The sequence below is a fragment of the Cygnus atratus genome, chromosome 14, assembly GCF_013377495.2.
Source record: "Cygnus atratus isolate AKBS03 ecotype Queensland, Australia chromosome 14, CAtr_DNAZoo_HiC_assembly, whole genome shotgun sequence".
NCBI classification, from domain to species: Eukaryota; Metazoa; Chordata; class Aves; order Anseriformes; family Anatidae; genus Cygnus; species Cygnus atratus.
Genome location: NC_066375.1, coordinates 14298654 through 14320552, shown reverse-complemented (window position 1 = coordinate 14320552; position 21899 = coordinate 14298654). Strand labels below are relative to the sequence as shown.

The following is a 21899-nucleotide window of genomic DNA, read 5'->3' as shown; positions in this document are numbered from 1 at the left end:
GAGTACACCATTCTTTGGTGTAAGTCCTTCTTACAGGCAATTGCCAGCATGGCTTTTTTGGTTCCAAATTTGTCCCAGCTTCAGCTTATAGTGGTTCAAATCAATTACACCTTTTTCTCCCAAATTAGGTAGCTGTCTGCATCAAAACACATTTTTCCTATAATGATACCTGTAGACACTGTTGAAGTCACTTCATGTCCTATGTTGGGTAATGTCAGTATTGGTCTTCTGTCTCATTTATGTACAGTGTTTTCCTCACCAACTTTGAATTATTCCTTTAAAGAGCATTTCAGATAAAATGCTGTCTTTGCAGTGCTTTAACTTAAGAAGCAAAATATCTACATTTATTTAAGAGTTCTTGATGCTGCAGATGTCACCTGTTACCTGAACCACTGGTTAGCACAAGTGGGATTCAACCCTACCTGAAAACTGAGGCAACTATATTCTGTGCAGTTTAGTTTCATTTCTTCACATCTTCATAGACAGCTGTAGAGGGGGATTAACCCTCTTCAAGGGTACCTGAACCATCTGTCTATTCAAATGCATCTGTAACCATCTGTGCGCTGTCTCTTTTGCCTTCTGGATTTAAGCAGATTTTTTTTCCCTCTCAGCACCCTCCTCGGGCTCAGCCTCCTGACCTCAACCTTCCAGCACTTTCCGAAGTGGAACGGAGCAACCTGCTGCTGCCTTGGTCTGAAAACTGCCTCGGCCTTGGGTTTGTACACCTTGACAGGCACCGATATGGCTGCACAGCCGTGGCCAGGCCACTGACTAGGTGGTCATGGTCTATGACTACCGGACTTACAGATATATGAACCCAGTGCTACATTGACTTACACCCCTGTGAACGGGGATATTCTTGTCCCTCCTGGGGGCTGTCACCCGCAGCTCCCATATTCACTGAGGAAAGCCTTCCTTTCGCCGCTGTTATTACAAGAATTGTCAAAATATGAGGGAGTTCTACCTTAACTTTCATCACTCGAGGCAAAACAGCGGCCTTAACTCACTTCCAGCCGCACTTGAACGCAGCACCTCCTCTCAACGACACCCTTTCCAGTCAGGACTGCGCCATTTCCCCGCCCGCCCGCTAGGACCGACCGTGGCGGCCGCAAGGACAAGATGGCGCCTCCCGCCCGATGCGCCCACCTGCCACCTGCCAACCCCCGGTCCCCGCGAGCCGGCGGCGGTCCCCAGCCATCCCCCGGCCGCCACCTCCTGGTTGCCACCTCCCGGCCGCTACCGGCCGCCCGCTCCGCCCCAACGGCCGCTCCCCCCCCACCTCCGCTCCGCCCCAACGGGCGGCCCCGGAGCGGCTCTGCTCTGCCCCCTACCCCCGGCCCCTCCCCGGCCCCTCTCGGGAAGATGGCGCTGCGCGGCCAGGTGGGTGCAGCGGTGGTCGCGGACACGGCAGGCGGAGCGGGGCTCGGGGACATGGCCAAGCGGGCGGGGGACGGCACGGGGCTGCGGTTGCGTTGGCCGGTGGGCTGCGGAGCGTCTCCCCGCTGGGCAGCGAGGGGTGTCCGGGGAGCAGTGGTGGCCGCGGAGGTGGGAGCGGCGTGGGCACGGTGGTCTCGGGTGGGCTGCGGGCTGGCAGCGCTGTTGGTGGCTGTGGTGGGAGTTGAGGCAGCGGTGGGGGCGATGTCGGCGGCGGGTCGGGAGGGCTCGGTGCTGGGGCTGCGTGAGGGTGGCGGCGTGGTGTGTGTGCATCCCGTGCTGTGCGGGTGCTCGCCCGGCGCCGTGTTCGCTTCACCTTGGGGCTGCCCCACGGCCGTGTGAGCTGTCAGCACCTGCCTGAAGGCGTTGGGGGGCTTCCCGCTCAACTTCAGCCCTGGAAGCCAGAGGCAGCCTCGCTCCGCGACTGTCCGAGGTGGCCGACAGCGGCTGGCAGCAGGGCAGTGATGTCTCCAACAACAGAGGAAGAAGGGGGGGACGTGGGGGAAGGCAAGGGGCCTCGCAAGACTCTTGTTGAGCTTTCCTCCAGAGTCCCTCATGGCTTCGCTAGGTTGGTAGCAGCAGGCTTTGGAAGATGAGGGAGGCCATCTTAAGCATTTCTTTAAATATTTGGGTATGAGACATGCTGCATAAAAAAAGGAGCACGAAAATAGCTCCTACCACCACATTCTACCTGCAGGGCTGCCTTTTTGACTGGCGTCTCGGCAGCTGGGCCCATCCTGTTGCTCCTACATAGAGCTGGTGGAACTTTCTTAATAGAACATTTTCAGTCAGAAAATGCTGATCAAAATCAAAATGTTTGTGGGAATTTGTCAGTGTCAGCAAAACTTTAATCAGGAACCTACCTGGTTTGCTGCCAGTTTGCTTGGCTCCTTGGCTGCCTGCCCGGTGGGTTGCTGTGGAGCCGGGCCCCCAGCATTTCTGGCCCTTGGCTCCTTCGCAGGCTAGTAGGAGAGCTGCCAGGGACTCCTGGGAGATGGGGACAGAAGTATCTGGATAATTTTATTTAGGTTATTCTAGAATTTTATGAGAGTGTGATGACAAGAAAAAAATTAACATCTTACTTTTCTCATTAGGATGTGAATCTCTTGCTTGGAAAATGTAACACTTCCTTGTGATCAAAAGTGCCACTTCTTGTGGCAGTCCACTTCTGACGCATGTAAAGCAGTTGTCATTCAAGTGCTACGTGCTCTTCATAGGTGCTGTTATGGTTTTCTTAGGAGTCATCTTTGGGCTGTTGATAAGGATTTGAGTAGAGGAGGTATCTGAAGGCGTCAGTTTCACATTCTGCATCACAGTAAAAAAAAAAGGGGGACAATGTCAGTCTTCTGTTTTCTTGAAGAAAGTACGTATGTATTTTATAGAGCTGGTGTAGACTTCTTGACACTCTCTTGACTTCGCATTGATTTCTGTTTTTTTTTTTCTTATTGAAGTTGAATAATACCTCTGTTGCTTTGCTGAAATTCTGTCATAGAGAAGATTGTTTTACTTGCTGGATTTCACGTTGTCTTTGTTGGTGTCACTGTCAGAATCAAGGAGAATCAGCCCGTCTGCTCGGTCTCACACAAAGCCTATCCCAGAGGACAAGCTCCTCGGCAGTATGAGAGTTGTGAGCAGTTTCTGGCCATACCTCCAGCCTACCCATGAGGGACGTTATCATAACGTTCTTTTGTGACCGGATGTATCCAGATAGAGCATTTCAGAGATCTGAAGATCATCAGTTTCAATTTCCAACAAGCCAACTTTTCTTTGAAAATCGTCTAGTTTTTGTTCAGGGTTGCTTTAAAAAAAATCATTGTCCTTTGGATCAAGTGTGATACTTCACAGTTTTAACATGTCAACAAGACATTAATTCTTATATTTGGCCTAAATTTCAGTGTAACCCTAATATACTAACAGGGTGCATTAAAGCATATATGTTCTTGAAATCCACTTTTAGTTCTTCTTGTAGAAATTATTGCTTAGTGAGCTTATAAATAGTTGACTATTTTAATGTAAGTTAGTATACTGATGGTTTGAGCCTCAATGGTTGGGCTTACATCCTAGTTTTCTACTGAGCTTTTCCTGAACTTCTTGCTAAGTTACCTTTGACCAGATCCAAAAGTCAAATTTCAGATCAAATATGGAGGGTCTTTAACTTTTCCTCGTAATGATACAATAATTTGAATCATGCTTCTCAAGTTGTGTAGGGATTGTTCCATTTCAGAAAGATGCATTGTAATTTATGCCTGAAAACTGTCTTTGTTAGATGTTCTTATTCCCACATTATACCCCCCTAATGTGTTTTTGTGTTGTGTTATGTTTTCCTTAATGTGAATGCTTGCATTTTATGAGCCTTAGGTTTCACTTTGATTCAAAATTCAGAAAATTCAGAAAAAGATCAACAAAACCAAGGAATCTATATATGCAAAAACAAAAAGAAGAAAAATAGAAAAATGACCCTTTTATGATAAGAAACATGTTTCTAAGGAATGACATGCTTGGGTTAACAAAACCGAATGTGTTTTGGTTGCCAAAGACACTATTATGGTCTTGGATTTTTAAAAGGCATTTGAGCTATGATAGAAGTGATGCTAGATTGTGCTAAACCAGATCTTTTATTTCAAGTACAAAACATCTTTTCAGAAGGGCTGGTGAACAGGATTTGGGTTCAAACTTTTAAATGAGGCTGGTCGAATACTGCATTAGGCTTATTGGTGTTCTTTTTTCCCCACCTCTTTCTAGGCCTTGCTCAAGTCATGAAATATTCACTAAGCACCTTCAAATGACAGGGTCAGTTCTTGATGAGGGTTTCACAGGCTTTGGAAAGCTGACGGATGATCAAGTTTCTGTTTGTGTAGCAGTTTCCAAAACCTGGCCAAAGGGTTCATCTCTCCTGTGAAACTGTCACTAGTAGATGTAAACCGTATTCTTGACAGTGGAGATACTTTTTTTTTTTTCTTTTCCTTTACCAAAATCCACTTTTCAACTTTGAAGTGGAGAGGAATTTTAGCTCCTCTGTTGGTACTGTCGCTTCTGAATTGTCCTATCTTTCACTGATATTTGCATCCACAGATAAAGACTCTGCTAATTTTTTCTAGGTTTAGTACTTTGATGAGCAGTTAAAGCTTTTAAAATTAACCTTACCAGAAGTTTTCCAAACAGCGTAACTCAAACTGTTCACTATTCCCCGTCTTCTTTTTTTTTTTTTTTGGAAAAGATATGGATTTCCCATATGAAGACTCAAAATAACAGATGGATTGAACCATATTATAAAATACTTTGATAGCTGAGAAAATAAGATATACAAGGTTGATTTTCAGAGTTCTTTTTATTTTGTTATCACAGAAAGCCTCTTCTCTTTTAGTAATTAAAATGCGAGTCGACTGGGAAGTTTAGCACAGGTAACAGTTCATATTTCTGGTATGTAGCTAGTTTTATAAGCATTCAGAGGAATCTTTTGTGGTTGAATAATCTCCATAGAAATTTCAATTGTGTTCTTTTCTAACAGAGTCTGGCAGAACTAGAAGTACTATGTAACCACCTATATGAAGGAACTGATCTCGCACAGCGAATGCAAGCAGAGAAGGTACTCTTGGAGCTAATTAATAGCCCAGAATGTCTTAGCCAGTGCCACCTTTTATTAGAACAAGGAACAGTAAGTATCTGAAATACGTGTTATCCATATTCGTAACTGGAAGCTCACGTAGGTTTCCCAGTGATGGGGCATTACTGTGTCAGTACAATAACATCAAAACAGTTTTCCCTTTTTTATACATACTCTGTTTTGTAAATTTTTCTAGCAAGTTTCACATTTGGAGGTGGTCTTTGTAAGACTGACAACATATTGCATTAGAGATGACATGGACAAAGGGGAAGAGCATCTTAGCTTTCAGTTTCAGTACTTTCAGAAGGTTGTAATCAGGGGGTGTGTTACCTCTAGAGCAGTGTTGGGACACAGTCTGGTATAACCTGGTATTTGAACATCACCTGCTCCTGTTTCCAGCTATCAGCTGCGATGGAAAAAAATTGTATAAAACACCCCACACCTTTAAACTGCTTACCTGTTGTCTGCTGATTTAAACCATTCTCTTCTCATTACTCAGTTCCATTTTTGGTCTTTAATTTCATGATTAAGTCTAGCTAAAGTGATAGGGGAGTTGATTCTGATTTGATAGTCCAAGGTGACCCCAGTGTAGTTCTCATTGTTTTTCAAATCATTCAGAGACAGCTTTTAAGATGCTCTGGATGTTTGGGAGATAGCGGTAATACCTTGGAAGAACTTGCCAAATCCATTAGGCTCTGGCACATACTTAAGTAGTTTATTGAGCTCTAACATAATTTAGTTGTTAAAAAAAAATGTTACACCTACAGAATTCGTTATAGAAAAGTATTTAAATATTTACATTTATTGGGGTATATTATGCCTGATCCTGTAATTTGTACAGTAAAAATTGTTTCTGAGGAATCTGTTTTGGGTCAGTATTTGAGCTCTGGATTGATTGTTTGACTGATGGTCCTGTGAACTGGGCAGCTGAACGAGAACAGTGAAGCTGTGCCCACGTTCTCAAGTCCGTGGTGTGGCAGCTGCTGTGCCTCGGTCTAGTTTCTTGTGAAGCACTCCACTACACCTCGATTCGTGGCCTGGATGCTGGAGACCATAATATGAGAAATTCTGTAGTGCCCAACATCTACTCATTTTAGAAACAGTCTTCATGTACCTCTCATTTCTTCTTTTCATGTGATGTGTAGACAACTTAAGCACTTCCTTAAGAAAGTGTGTAAGGCATTTCAGGACTCACACAATTTCAGGTACTGAATTACTACATATAAGTGAAAAAAACTGTTCTGTGGTAAATTTGAAGTCAGGCTGAACAGACTCTGAATGTTAAAAAAAATGACATAGCTTTATTCAACAGTTTGTATCATTTAGAATTACTTCAACAAAAATTATGATTTCCTGGAGTTGTCTGGTGTTTTAAACTATTAGCCGTATCTATAATCTTAAAGCTTTTAATGGAACAAAGAGAACTTTCTACTGTGGTTTAGAAATCCTCAAATTCTAAAGGTGTTGTACATTTCTTTTAAAAAGAAAAAAAGAGGAAACAAATATCTTTCATGCAGGACTGGACCAACCATCTCGTGATTCTAAACTAGTAAGTAGTATAAAAGCACAGGTTTCAAAACTAAAAGAACTCCACATATAATAAAATAACTTATTGACAAGTAGTTACCATCAAAAGGGGTAATGTTTTTAGGACTCCACCTCTGGTATTGGTTCAGTTGTGTTTTATGATTATTTATAATTAAGCAAAAATAATACTAAAATACATCGTATATAAACTTTTGGTATACCTAAATGTAACCAAAACCTGATAACCACTGATATGACATTGTCCCTGCCTTTAATTATCCTACATTTAAATAATATTTTTTGATATTTTTTGTAGACATCATATGCTCAGCTTCTAGCAGCAACATGCCTGTCTAAGCTTGTAAGCAGGGCATCTCCATTACCCGTTGAACAAAGGATTGACATCCGTAAGTACAGTTTGTGGTTAAAATTTCCTTACATTAGTTGTATCTAAAACTTCATATTACCACTGAAACCATCCAGTGGCTAATCTGTTTTTTTCTCTAGGTCTCTACATTTACCAAACTTGTTATTCGTTAGGGAGTCTTTGTGAGAGTGTGAACATAAAAGTCATTACGAGTTCTTTAATCACTTCTCTGCAAGTAATCTACATATAACATTTCTGAGTTTCAAAATTTAAATAAATAAATATGTTGGCTCAGATAACTTCACATTTTAACAAAAGGTCGTTTTTGAGGACATACTTTGTCTTTATCCCACAAGATGATCAAGAGATTTAGTTCATATTTGTAAAGGATAAAAGTTGCAGATACTGCTAGTACACCTGCCAGTCTCTTACATGTAACATTCCTCATGATCAGCTCTTAAGATTTGCATTAATATTTGTGAAGTGTTAACATTTGTGAAAAGCATGCCAGGGCAGGTTCTTACTTGCAGGATTGAGATGTTACAGAATTTTCCATACTTCTAAGGATCTACGTTAATTTTCATAACCTAAAAAAGCAAGCAAGTATGTGTTGGGTTGAATAGTGAAAGGCTTTGCATGAGGAACATTAGAGTTGTTACAGATTTTTAGAAAGTCTGTGCTGTCGTATCAATTCTGTGGATAGTAGTACTCTGAAATGCATGTCAGAGAATCCACTTCTGAGACAAGCTTTTTCGGTGTTCTTGTAGGTAAAAATCAGTTTAATCAACTTCAATTACATAAATTTTAGCAGCTTTTGGAACAGGTTATTCTGCTAGTTACAGAGGAATTTCTGTAGCTGAAATGTATATTGCTCAAGGAAATACTCTAGGCTGAACTGAGAACATTCAGTAGCGTCTCTTGTCTGAGAAGACTTCTGTGTACCTTGAGCTGGTTGTGAGAGCTACGGTTACATACTGAATTAATCAGTGCCACATGTATAAGATCATAATGAAAAAATTACAGTTTTTTACCTTCCATCATTCCTTGAATTCACTGACTGTTGTCATGTGTGTCCTAGGATAGTGATCGTGTATGTAATTTGCTTTGTGTTACTAGATGTTTAGCTGTATTGAATGTTTTAACATAACTTAGTTATTGTATTAAACATAAGAATGTACCTTTTTTCAAATCCATGCCTTAGTTTTCCATTAGAACTGTATATTTTTTTAAATTATTTTTTTATTTAACAGAAGACTGATGTTACTGATTTAAAAATGCTTCTTTACAGGAAATTACATTCTGAACTATGTAGCTTCTCAACCCAAACTGGCTCCTTTTGTCATCCAAGCTCTTGTTCAAGTCATTGCTAAAATTACAAAATTAGGATGGTTTGAGGTACTGAAAGATCAACTTATCTTCAGAGATATTACTGCTGATGTAAAAAAATTTTTGCAGGTAGGAAACAATTGTTCATTTACGTGTTTTTATGTTTAGAACTCTTCATTTTTTCATTGGCATGTTTTGTCATTAGGTTGTTTTTACTCTTGAGTGGAAAAGATGTGAAGATAATTACTTAAAATAGAAGATTGTTCTACGATGAAGATCAAGATTGGTGTTCACACTTGTGTATTGATGCCACACACTATTCATAGTTCTGTCGATTTTTTTTTGTTGATTTTCGTTTTCCAAAAACACTTCTTCATACTGTGATTATAAACATCACCCCCTATTATCGAGCCATGCTATTCAGTGCCTTCATTTTTTTTCAACTGTTGTGGAGATGTATTTCTGATAAGCTATTAGCTCCAGCTAATTAGAAGACCTGATTAGAAGCAGTGCTACTGCACCATCTGAAAAGTAAGACTGTCAGATGTTTTAAGCATTAGTCTCAATTGTGCCTAACTGTTTAGTTCTAGAACTAATTTAAATGGTTGGTCAAAAAGATAGATTTTTAACATTTTTGGAGCATTTTTTATTGTGATTTTTGTTACTGTTCTGTATAAGCAGTGGGAATTGACTAGCACTTCAATTTTTGTCAGAAATCACTAGCTACCCCTGTGTCTGAGGCTACTGAGGAAAGCTTGTGTAAAGATTGAATTGCAGTATGCAAAACTGCGGGACAGTGTATATTTGTTTTGTGGTTGATCACAGAATCACAGAGTTGTCTAGGTTGGAAGAGGCCTCCAAGATCACCTAGTCCAACCTCTGTCCTAACACTACCAAGTCCTCCACTAAACCATATCACTAAGCTCTACATCTAAACGTCTTTTAAAGACCTCCAGGGATGGCGACTCAACCACTTCCCTGGGCAGCCCATTCCAATGCCTAGCAACCCGTTCGGTAAAGAAGTTCTTCCTAATATCCAACCTAAACCTCCCCAGGTGCAGCCTTAGCCCATTCCCCCTCGTCCTGTCACCAGGCACGTGGGAGAATAGACCAACCCCCACCTCGCTACAGCCTCCTTTAAGGTACCTGTAGAGAGCGATAAGGTCACCCCTGAGCCTCCTCTTCTCCAGGCTGAAAAACCCCAGCTCCCTCAACTGCTCCTCGTAAGACTTGTTCTCCAGACCCCTCACCAGCTTCGTTGCCTTTCTCTGGACTCGCTCGAGCACCTCCATGTCCTTGTAGCGAGGGGCCCAAAACTGAACACAGAACTCGAGGTGTGGCCTCACCAGAGCCGAGTACAGGGGTACAATCACTTCCCTAGCCCTGCTGGCCACACTGCTTCTTATACAGGCCAGGATGCTGTTGGCCTTCTTGGCCACCTGAGCACACTGCTGGCTCATATTCAGCCGACTATCAACCAATACTCCCAGGTCCTTCTCTGCCAGGCAGCTTTCCAACCACTCATCTCCCAGCCTGTAGCGCTGCTTGGGGTTGTTGTGCCCCAGGTGCAGGACCCGGCACTTGGCCATGTTGAATGTCATATGGTTGGCCTCAGCCCATTGGTCCAGCCTATCCAGATTGGATTGATGATTCATATTTGTGTGCATAGGTACTTTGCTACCTGCATATGCATGTTCTCTCTCTCTGTACATGTAAAGAGGAGTGAAAGAAAAACAAAACAAAACTATTCTGTCTCTCCTAGGATTATGGTGTACAATATAGGGAGATAGGTAATCAATCTAGAGTGTTTTTTGTAACCGTTTTGGCATTTGTATTTAACCTATCACAAAAATTATCCATTCTAGAAAGGGATATGGGGAAACTGGGGAGGAAAGATAATTAATTTTCCCTCTCCAGTAATTGAATGAGGCAGGAATGTTCTTGTTTTATATTTCTTTCCACATTATTTCCTGTTCCCCTCTGTGCTCGTCATTGGAGCAAAGAAGATGAGTTACAGGATAGAGAGGTGATCTTTATACATAGTATTTGAGAATTGGAAAGAAAAGGGTGCAGTCATTCATTCACTGTTCACTAGGCAAACTTACATGTCAAATCTAGGGTAAGTACAATCAGACATAGTAGCTAATGATATAGGATATACAGCATCTTCTGTGAAGTAGGTTCATGGAAAGTGATCATATGGCTTATTAGCCAGACTTAATTATTTTGTATGTTTAATATTTATATAAATGTTCCTTTAAAAAAATGTTGGGAGATAGCTAATCTGCACTGAAAGTTATTTCTGATGATTTTTTCTGAAGGTCTGTGTAGACATTAAGCCTAATACTTATCTTAAGGAAAAAAAAGTATCAGAAAACGTAAAGTATTTGGAGATTTACTTCCAAAACAATCCATTATTTGTGTATTTCTTGATGATCCTGGCAACTCAGCAAGAAAATAGGGAGTTAGTTTGTCTTTTTTGCCACTGAGCTTGTCTTACTTGTATTGCAGTCTGATTTTGTTCATAGTACTATTCAAATTAATGTAGGTTTTGAGTTATATTGGGAATGTCTAATAAAAGATAAGCTGCAATATCTTGTTTATTAAAAACAAACTCAAGTATACTGCTCCACTGTTTTGCAGTTATTTTTATGAATGTACTGTAATTGGATTTTGCATTTATTATTAAAATGATTGCAGTGTGACTCTTTGGTGTGTAGTTCATTAAAAATGGAGATTTAAATACAAAATTTAGCTTCTTAAGAGATTTCTTTGGTTAAGTTAAGAATTCCCATGGAAAAGGAAATTAAGCCATATATCTACTAGCGAATTAAATTTCATATAAAAATTGAAAAATAATCCCTAAATAATACTGATACATATTGATAATTAGCAAATGGTAGCTTCACATACTTCCACATTAACATTCCAGATTGAAGTTCATCCAGTGTGAATTTGAGTGTGATTTAATATAGTAAAAGGGATTATAGCCTCTAGATCTCTAATTCTGTTCTCAGTTCCTCCATAATTCATCACAACAGCTTTCCACACCAGTGAAAAAAGGGAGGTTGCATTTTCCATTTTTACAGATTTATGTCATCAAAGGAACATTCATACAAAATGTAAAAGAAACTTCAGTGTTCAAGTTATAAGGTGTTTAATCTTATTGAAAAAGCAGATAAGGCAACAGTACAAATTTTGCCTGAGGGCTCTGCAAAGTTTTTCCTTTTGGTTTGATTTGGTGTAAGTGATAATACAGAATAGATGACTGTGAAAAATTAGTCCAGTGAAGAGTATTAGCCAGATTCTTCATTAATTGAACTTTGGTTGCTCTTAAGAGTTGCCAAAATGATGAGTTTGGCTGTGACAAATTGAATTTTTGGACACTGAGGGAGCTGAGGCTGCAGACTTCAGCTATGAAAGTAGACATAGGTCTTCACAATTAAATCAGTGGCAAGGCCTAATTGCAGTTGATTTTAATTATTTTTAACAAAGCAGATTTTCTTAATAAATGCTTTGTATTGGCTCAGTAAGGACAACTAAATGTAAAATTCTACCTTCTATTTGATTTTCAAAGCATTCCAAGGGCCTTAACTATTATTGATCAGATCACACCCTTAGATGCAAGTAGTTGATACCTACTGCCTCACTTTCTACACACATTTTTGGAGATGGGATATATCACTTAATTCAAGGCAGTGCATTGCAGAGTACTGTGGAGAGAAGAGAATGAAGTTTTGGTTATCTACATCTCATAACTATATTATTTTTTGAGATTGCCCTGTGATTGTTTTCATCCATGCATGGCTTAATTTTTTTAATGGTTTGAATTTCATGCAGCTCACCGTATCAGTTCTGGAAGACTGAACAAACCTTTTAGAAATGTGTAATAGTGAATTTCTAGGCTGTGGTTGCTTAGACTGTTTTCAGGCAGATTTTTTTGTCATACTATTCTTAAGTTTTATGATGAGATTTTTTTTCAGAGTTAATTAAGGAGCTTAACGTCCAATTTTATTAATGTGATAGAAGTTGTCACGAAAGACTTCTAAACAACTTAGCATATCTCAGCCTAATAATTTCTCTTGATTCTATGTTGATAAATTTTAAGTACGAGCAGTGGTATTTGAGCAATCTTATTTATTTATTTATTTTTTTCCTCTGCAGGGCACTGTGGACCATTATATAATAGGAGTAATGATTCTCTCAGAACTGACTCAGGAAATGAATCTAGTAAGCATGCTTGTTTGTTTTTTCTTTCTGCAAGGGATGTATGTATTACCAATGCAGCAGTGTGTCACATGTGTCTGCCTTTCATAAAAATGTTAGGAGAAACACTGTTTAGACATAAACTGATTAACACCCCTTCTACCCTCTACCAAAATATATAGAGATTCATAATGTGCAGACTGTACCTGTACCAGATATGTGCCGTATCTGCTACAGGGTAGTGTTTCTCATCCCTGTCGCTAGAACTAGTAAAGAGAATGGAATAATCAACTCTCTTAAAATTATTTCTGGTAATGATTCTGTTTTGTGATCTTGACCTGAGGAAGTGCTTCAGACCTTTCCATCCAGAGAGTGGCAACCTTGAAGGGGAAGTAGAAGCAGGCACTTTAGGAAGCTGCCAAGTTCTATCTTTACTGTTGGACTGTATTTTTTTCTTTTCTAGTGTAAAATAATTTACCTGCCAAATGCACATATCATTTAGTTTTAGCAGAGCAGGGAGCATTGTTGATTATGTTATAACTTTTCTTAGGTTGATTATTCAAGACCTTCAGCAAAACATCGTAAAATAGCTACCTCATTCCGTGACACCTCTTTAAAGGACATACTGATGCTTGCGTGCTCTCTTTTAAAAGAGGTGAGGCTCTTTACAGTTAAATTGTTCCAGTTTGAATCACCAGTATTTTCCGAGTCACTGAATTCTGTACTTTAGTGGATTATATGGCACCCAATTAAGCTCAAGACCAAACAATATTCAAAGATAAAAATTTTAGTCTTCTTCCCTTTCTCTGTCTCTCTTGCTCTTGCTCTCTCAGTGTTTGTCTGTGCCACCACCCTCTCTCTATACCTTGCCATAAATGATGAACTGTCTAAATTCTGAGTGATGTTTCAATGTTTTCCCTTCTTTCATTTTCAGTGTTTTCTTTAATTTAATTTTATCTTGGTTTGCTGGGCCTACCATCTCGATATTTGCTGAAAGAATTATTTATTGAACTATGAGCCACCAAGAAGAAAGACAATTCTCCATCTTGTGGTATGGCTTAAGGTGGTTTCCTCCTTTGCTAGTTCCCTCATCTTCTCTGTAACATTTGAGATAGTTGAAGGTTCAGCCTTCTCAGAGCCTAGACAGGAGGCTCTGAGAAGCCTATATATATTGTTATATATAACAATTAGATAAAGGGTAAGCCCTCGCTTCTGAAGAGGGATTGTTCTTCTAATTTACAGAGGTTGTTCTAAATCTGTGTTGGAATTCCACATTAATGGAGAAATCAAATATCATTTAAAAGATGAATTAAATATTTTTGGAAGAATGTGTAATCTTACTAGATATACTAAACCCCATTACACACGAAGATAATAAATGTGTTTATGAGACCTTCCTAGCTTTATTCAAGTTCAGCTGGTCTACAGGTATTTTTTCAGTCTTTCGTATGTGGCAAGGTTTGTCAGATTCACATCACACAGATATCTGGACAGATGTGTATGAAAATTTTAATTGGCATTTTTGTAATGTCAACTTCAGTATAGGAAGCCAATTTTAGAAATACTTATCAGCATCTTATCAGTACACTGAAAAATACACTCAACTACTAATTATGGAGTCACTAAAATAATTCCACCCTATTGTGTGCAAGAGTATGAAAGTTAGGAGAGGATTGGTAGCAAAACAGGTAATTTTCATTCCTATCATCTGAATTTTAAAACTTTTTTGTTGATAAACTTTAGAAATGTGATTTGAATATAAATAGGGAGCAGATGAACTAGGTAAAAAGTTGTTGCATTTACTGTATTTTACTTTTTTAAAACAAAATTATGATAATTTTCTTTTTTAATGTTCAAGAACTGCATCAGTGACTAATGAATTGGAGGCTTCTTTTTAGTGCCTTTATATTGTGCTTGTAATTTTGAGGCAGTAACTTTATTGATAAAATGTTACTTAAATTGTTGTAATTACAGAAGCAGATCAGTAAAAAGGTGTTCTTACAGTATGCTCAGTGTAGATTTCCAAATCCCAAGAGCTCATTTTGCTTACAAAATATGTTTTTATTCTGACACTACAGCAGTTATAATGCAATGGAGACAGACAGCTGTGTTCATGCAGAAGTTGTAAATAGCTATATTCAGATTACATACAGACTATTCATTTTGTGTTTTTTTTCTTTGTTTTGTGTGTTTTGTTTGTTTTTTTCTTTTAATGTGAGGTTTTCCTAGATATACCAAAGGAATTAGCAGCCTGGACAATCCCAGGCATTGAACTAAAACAACCACCACCAACAAAAACCCACAGTTGTTGCAATAATTCTTAGCCATGTGATATACATGACATATACACCGTGCTGGTCTGAAGTAACTGAAAAACATGAAATATTACCGTTTAATTTTTGCAATGAACATTAACAGTATTTTACCAGGCTCTATCAATGACATGCTGCATTTTGCCTATAAGTACTTTATATCAAAGAGTTATTTCACTAGTCTTTTAAAAAATATTTATAAGGCCTGGAGTTTTAGCTTGATGTGTATGATATCTCTTAGCTGGTAATAATTTTTCCCTGTGTCTATAAGGAGGACTGTGTGTTTTATAGTTGAAGGATTTAGTTTTTTCTTAGTATGTGTTCTCTTGCTGTGAACTTTGAAGTTTTATGTCCAAACCATTTCCTTTTCAAAATTGTTTATAAAACATGTTCTGTGCAGGTGACCTGACAAAATGTTTTTTCTCCTTAGCTCTTGGCAAAACCTTTAACCATTCAGGACCGACAGCAAGAAAGTCTAGCAATGCATCTTCTGAAGCTTGTGTTAAACTGTCTTAATTTTGATTTCATTGGAAATTCAGCTGATGAATCTGCAGATGACCTATGCACCGTGCAGATTCCAACAAACTGGAGAACAAGTAAGAAAGGATCATAACTGTTAGTAGTCCGAAGCATTCTACACTCGCTGTTTAACTACTTTTGTCACAGTACTTGCAAATATAAAATCCTTTTTTATGTGGAGTTGAGTTTTTTGCTGGTGAGTTATTGGGAAACCTCTTCTGCTATTTCTCTCACACTTTTCCTATTGTTATCTTTACAGACAGAGATAATGAATGTGGTCTATAACATAGGTATTCACAGTAAATCAAATTACTCTAACTAGACACACTGAACCCTATTCTCATCCCTGAGATATGAACACCTTGAAGAGGTACAGCATTTATAGCATGTCTGCTTTCTTTCCTCTTCTTCCTGATAAGAAAACCGTGTGTGTGTGTTTGTTTATTTGTTTATTTAAGTCTGCTTGTTTTCTTTAGAATGTGAATTTGTTAATGAAGGCAGCAGAAGGGCTGCATCTTGGTTCTTGGACTCTAGAGTTTTGACTTCCTGGACTCGCACAGTGCAGATGGCAGTGTAGCATAAATACATGCAAGCTAGCTTTAATGAAATTACCTTGGCTAATGGAAGCAGTATATACCAGCAGTATGGAGTTCCTTGTAGACTAATTTATCCTGCTTCTTGGCAAAATAAATTAGCCACCTTGGAAGTCTGTTACTTCTAACTAAAGCAGCTACACAGATTCATTTAACCGAGATGGGAGTTTAAATCTGGCTTACTTAGAGTCATGGAATCATAGAATATCCTGAGTTGGAAGGGACCCTCAAGGATCATTGGGTCCAACTCCTGGCTTCACACAGGACTACCTATAAATTAAACCATGTCCGAGAGCCTTGTCCAAACATTTCTTGACCTCTAGCAGGCTCGGGGAGGTGACCACTGCCCTGGGGAACCTGTCCCAGTGCCCAACCACCCTCTCAGTGCAGAAGCTTTCCCTGACCCCCAGCCTGACCCTCCCCTGTCCCAGCTCCATGCCGTTCCCTCAGGTCCTGTTGCTGTCCCCAGAGAGCAGAGCTCAGCGCCTGCCCCTCCGCTCCCCTCGTGAGGAAGCTGCAGGCCGCCATGAGGCCTCCCCTCAGCCTGCTCTGCTCTGGGCTGAACAAACCAAGGGACCTCAGCCTCATACGTCTTGCCCTCCAGACCTTTCACGATCTTTGTTGCCCTACTTGAATAAAATGGCACTGTAGTGTTTGATACTGCTTTTGATTTCAACTGTATTATTCTTCATCAGTTTCCATGAGTGACTTCATTCTTTCTCCCCTAAAGTACGGAAGCCTCTAATTACAGTGTGAGGTATATCAAAGGATACGGCAAGCGGGGGAATACTGATGAAAGTCTGAATTTGTCCAAGTGATAGTAATTTACCAAGACAACCTGGAGAGGAGAAGAGGAGAGGTTTTTCTAAGATTTTAGTTTAGATGCTTTAAATCCTCCATGGAGGGATCTCCTTTTCTTCATTAAACTGTAAGAGTGTGTTAGGAAATTAACATTTTTTATGTTACATTATTTTACACAAGTCTCCATAAAAATAATGTTTGCAAATTGGACAACTTTGAAAGGTTTCATGATTTGTGGGATTATATGATTATGAATTATCAGTGATTTTTTTCTACCCTGTTGTTGCTTCTTCATGAAGAAGGGTAATGCTATAGTTCATTTGATGTGCGTCCATGGTGAATGGGTAACAGAGTCTTTCAAGTATTTTCTGTTTATGTGCCTATAGACTCTAGGGTAGTCTGGGGATCTTTAAGGACTTGCCTTTGCTTCCATATACACTAAACTAATTCTTATTATCTGGTACCTGTCGTGTCCTACTGTAGTAACCTGAAGAAATCAGTTACCTATGTCTATTACAGAATAGCATTCTGTAGACAACAGAGTATTATGATCTGCAGTTTAAGGAAGGTGTTCTTTATGGGCTATAGAATAGATGTGATAAAAAGAGAATAGTGTTATAAAGTACAATGAGCTGATTAATGCATCTATCCATAGTTTATTCTCAACTACAGTGATATCTCATTCTTGGGCGTTGTGTATTTTTTTGTTGTTAAAAAGGAGATAATTCTGTTGAAATAAAGATACATAATTATTGCTGGCAGAATGTGGTAAAACCAACTTATCTTTTTCCTTAGTTTTCCTGGAGCCAGGGACCTTGGACCTGTTTTTTGATTTGTATCATTCCCTTCCACCAATGCTGTCTCAGTTAGTAAGTGACACAGTGATTTACACTCAAATAATGATGGTAAATAGTCTTTTTTTTTTACGTCTGTACTTTCTCCAGAAGACCCTGTTTCATTCTGTGCATTAGCATATTATGAGTCCCACAACTATTAACTCACTGGTTCAGTACCCAGTCACAATGTCTTCTCTTCAGCCTTGGTTTTCATTTCTGAATCTGAAAGCATTCAAACCCTTCCAGTTTCAGTACTACTATGCCACACAGAAAGTATCCTCCTAATTACTTTGAAATCATAAGCTGTTGTAAACGAGAGTTTTAAAACTGAGCCATAGTTATGTACAATGATCTTACAGACATTGCTGGAAAAATAATCTTCAGTCACTGAACGTAATACAGACATCAGTAGATTGGATTGCTCCAAGCAATAAGAGATCATTATTCTGAAAATTTAATTTTTTTAATCTTACAGTTGTTTTATTCTTTAGGCACTTTCTTGTTTAGTTCAGTTTGCTTCTACGAGGAGATCTTTATTCAGCAATCCAGAACGTGCCAAGTATCTTGGCAATCTAATCAAAGGAGTGAAACAAATACTTGAAAATCCACAGGTATCTATCTTTTTATTTTTGATTATGTTTATCTGAAATGCTGGAACAGATGTGGATTTGTTTTTCCAGTCACAATTGTCATTAATTTATTGAATCCATTAAAACCACTCTCAGCCAGCCATCTGTTTGTTTTGATTTCCTATTCAAAACAAAGAGGGAAAAAAAGAAACTATGTAAATAAAGTTGTCAGCTGATCAGCCATAGTGTTGTGAAATTTCTACTAGATTAAGCTGTTAACTTCTAAACATTTGCTTCTTCAAATTTAGGGTTTATCTGATCCGGGTACTTACCATGAATTCTGTCGTTTTTTGGCTCGGCTAAAGACAAATTATCAACTGGGAGAGCTAGTAATGGTGAAAGATTACCCAGAAGTTATCCGGCTCATAGCAAATTTTACTATTACTAGCTTACAGGTAAGAATGTGTACTGAAGTTTTCTGTTTTCTTCAACTCTCGAAAGACAGAGTGTCAGTCCTGGTTCTCTGCATTGGTGTGGCTTTTTTTTTTTTTTTTGAGGACTTGGTAAAGCTTGCCTTTACATAAAAACGTATTTTCATAGTGGTGTAACTTATAAATTCTTTGCAGCTGATTCCCACTCTTCCTGTGGAGTTTTGTTATGGGAGCAGATTTAAAGAAAGACAATGGAAATAGGTCATAGACATTAATCCTCAAGCTTTAGTCTTTACCCTCAAAAAAAATCCAACAAACTAGACCCTCTGTCCAACCCTAAAATGCTTACAACTGTGCTCCCATTTAACCTTTGAAATGCCTACACTGACTAGATTCCCGGAATTCTGCTTTTGCGTCTATCTATATATCTCGATGTATCACACACATAAATGTATACAAACATACACGCAGTTGTTTATATGCTGAGCTACTGAGTTGGATTCAGAAGCTAGGTGGAATGGTATTCCAATTTTTGAGGGCTCTACATGAGAAAGACAGAGGGAGGACATGATCCTAAAAGACAGGGTCGAGATTCTCAGTGTTAAAAAAAAAAAAATTCACAGACTTATTTTTGATACGCATCAAGAGAAATGCATGCTCACTGAGTAATACTGTAATTGCTATTTTTACATTTCCTCCAGAGTCTTTCTCTAATCTTCAGAACAGCAGTAGCAGATAACCACCTTTAGGAGAAGATTTTGGCCTTTGAATTCCTGAATGGCCATTTGCAGCTCTATAAACTTGGAAGAAAAAAGAAAGTTGAGATGCATTTCTGTACTTTACATTCCCTACTGGGTTGCTCTAGACAGTTCCCTACTCAATGTTTAGGATTTTTGAATGGCCCTTTTACAGCAATTAAATCTCACCATGTACTAAGGATCTAAGCCTCACTCTGAGCTTCCTGTTGTGGATTTCACCTGAGAGAGGTGGGAGACCCTGCAAGTACCATGCTGCAATTACTGTGTAGTTTGTAATGTGTGCCATCATATATTTCAGTTCTGACTGGGTTCTTCAATAGTTGTGTGAATGAATAAGACTGCTAAAGATAAAAATGTTGAGTTTCGCAACTAAAATTTCACACTGGGATGCTTTAACAGAAGTTTGTTTTGTTTTCTTATAGCACTGGGAGTTTGCTCCAAACAGTGTTCATTATTTGCTAACTCTGTGGCAAAGAATGGTGGCATCTGTACCTTTTGTGAAAACGGCAGAACCCCACCTCTTAGACACATACGCACCTGAGATAACAAAAGCTTATATTACTTCTAGACTGGATTGTGTTCCTGTAGTTATAAGGTAAACTCGTAGTTGCAGTTTTGTAATATAGAATCTTATGTTTTCTGATTTATTGGTGTATGTATTTTGGTTATGTTTAAAATCTATGTACACAATACTGCAATGATTTGTTTAGATTATCTTAATTGGTGGATACTGTTTTATTCCTTTTGCCTATTATTTGTGCCAAAATCAACTGTAAGTTCTAGTTGGTTTTCTTCTCATAGTCCTTGTATTTTGAAAAAAGCCTTTCCTTTCTTTCTTTTTTTGAAGACTATCTAAATTAACTCTTTCACCTGTGACCTGTTTATGTGTACTGCTACACAAGTCACTTTCTAGGCCTGTGGAGTGTAAAGTAATGAGGGAAAGCAGAAGAAAGTCCATGTATAGGAAAGCGTCAGGCCAAGTAGAACAAGCTCGAGTGGCAAGATTGAAATTGTCTAACTTAATGTCTTAGCTCAAATCTGTTTTTGTACGTTAAGCATATCATATAATCCACACTATAATAAAACAGATAAATAATAAAAAACGTGTCTAGATTGCTGAAAGGATTTAGTTTTCTCTGAGGGCTTTTATGAATTCCTACTACAGAGATATTGTGTCAGACTGCAGGACTGCAGAACAAGCCACATCTGCTTTTCCTTCTCAGTTTTCAGTTGCTGAAATGATGTCATTTATTCTGTTTGTGTGAGGAACTACATTTAGCTTCACCATTGTTATCCTTTTGTCTCAGCTTAGCCAAAATCTTCTGTCTGCAATTTATGTCACCTGTCATCTCACTTCTTAGTGACAAAGCTATAGTTGATGTTACTTGCCTGAGGTTATCACCATAGTTGTGTTAAAGGCTGACTTCCTAATGGTTCAAAATTGTGAGCTTCCACTGTTCCAGTGCTAGGACATGGAAGAGCAAGCAACTTATTGGATGTACAGTTAGTTTTATCTGGTCTTTTCTCAACCAGATTAAACTTTGGCATTTTAAAGTTATCTTCTTGGTTCTGCTTTTCTGTGATGTATTCTCAGGGTGAAACTTCTTGGCTCAGCTTTCTCCCCTACTGAGTGGTGTGCTCCATATCAGCTTTCAGACATGAAGCACCCAGGTCTGAGCTTCTGGATTGCACCATCTTGCATGAGCAGCTCCATCAAAATATGTTATTGTCTTCAACAGCACTGAAAGTTCAGTTTCTTTCAGTTTGGCACTGACAAGGGATTCTTCTGGATGTTCTTGTTACTTGGTTCTTTGCAGGAGTAAACTTTCTAATCTGTGAAAAAAGCCAGCAGGAAAAAAGACGAGGAGAGTACTGATCTTAGACCAGTTTGTGTCGTTCGTAAAGCAGTCTTAATAATTCTGTGTGTAACCATTCTCAGCTGTAAGTAATTTGTTTATCTTCCTAGTATTGTCATACTCTCTTCTGTGATGAAGATCCTCTGTTGTGGTATTTCTGTAGACAGTAATATCTAGTACACACTTTAATGTGAAATGTCTAGGCCATTCTTGAGAAACATGGGACATCTGGGAGCTGATTCCACAAGACTTCTTCTCTTTGCTCCAAGGACATTAATTGGTATCTTTGCAAACAAGTCCTGTTTTCTGGAATGACCGTTTTCTGTACACACCAGTATGGTTGAAAACATTACCCTGTGTTCAGGGGCCATCCAGCTGGTCCTTAAGACAGAGAAGGATTCTCAGCTGTTTTACATCTTTCAACGTTTGGGTATTAGCACTGGGGCACATTAATCCATGTGTATGCAGAGGGGACCAGTCTGAATAAGCCTGGTGGGTGCTAGATCAAAGAAAAGTTACCTCCATCCTCATTGTGACTTAACATTTTAATATCAAGGAGATACATCTTATTGGAAAGAAGTAGTTCCCAACTACTGAAACATTGTGAATGTGAAAATGTGAAACGTTGCAAGGTCAGTGAGTTCATTAACGTCACAGCCTTTATACTTGTAAAGTGTTGCCTAAGTATTGAGATTTCAGCTTTTTTGTTTGTTTTTAAGATACAGTGTAGATTTTTATTTTCACAGCCTGCGTGACTGAT

At 38.9% G+C, this 21899-nt stretch overlaps 1 protein-coding gene across 1 annotated transcript in view; it reads left to right on the top strand.

The window, feature by feature from the left end:
• Positions 1-1349: 1349 nt before the first annotated feature.
• The window catches only part of RANBP17 (RAN binding protein 17), a 166916-nt gene continuing 146366 nt past the window's right edge, over positions 1350-21899 (top strand). The window contains exons 1-11 of the mRNA XM_050713578.1: positions 1350-1380; positions 4943-5089; positions 6882-6972; positions 8221-8387; positions 12423-12488; positions 13015-13119; positions 15207-15372; positions 17485-17558; positions 18017-18136; positions 18403-18549; positions 19706-19878. Coding sequence (XP_050569535.1) covers positions 1363-1380; positions 4943-5089; positions 6882-6972; positions 8221-8387; positions 12423-12488; positions 13015-13119; positions 15207-15372; positions 17485-17558; positions 18017-18136; positions 18403-18549; positions 19706-19878 — 1274 coding nt within the window. The 5' untranslated portion in view covers positions 1350-1362. The remainder of the gene's footprint in view (positions 1381-4942; positions 5090-6881; positions 6973-8220; positions 8388-12422; positions 12489-13014; positions 13120-15206; positions 15373-17484; positions 17559-18016; positions 18137-18402; positions 18550-19705; positions 19879-21899) is intronic.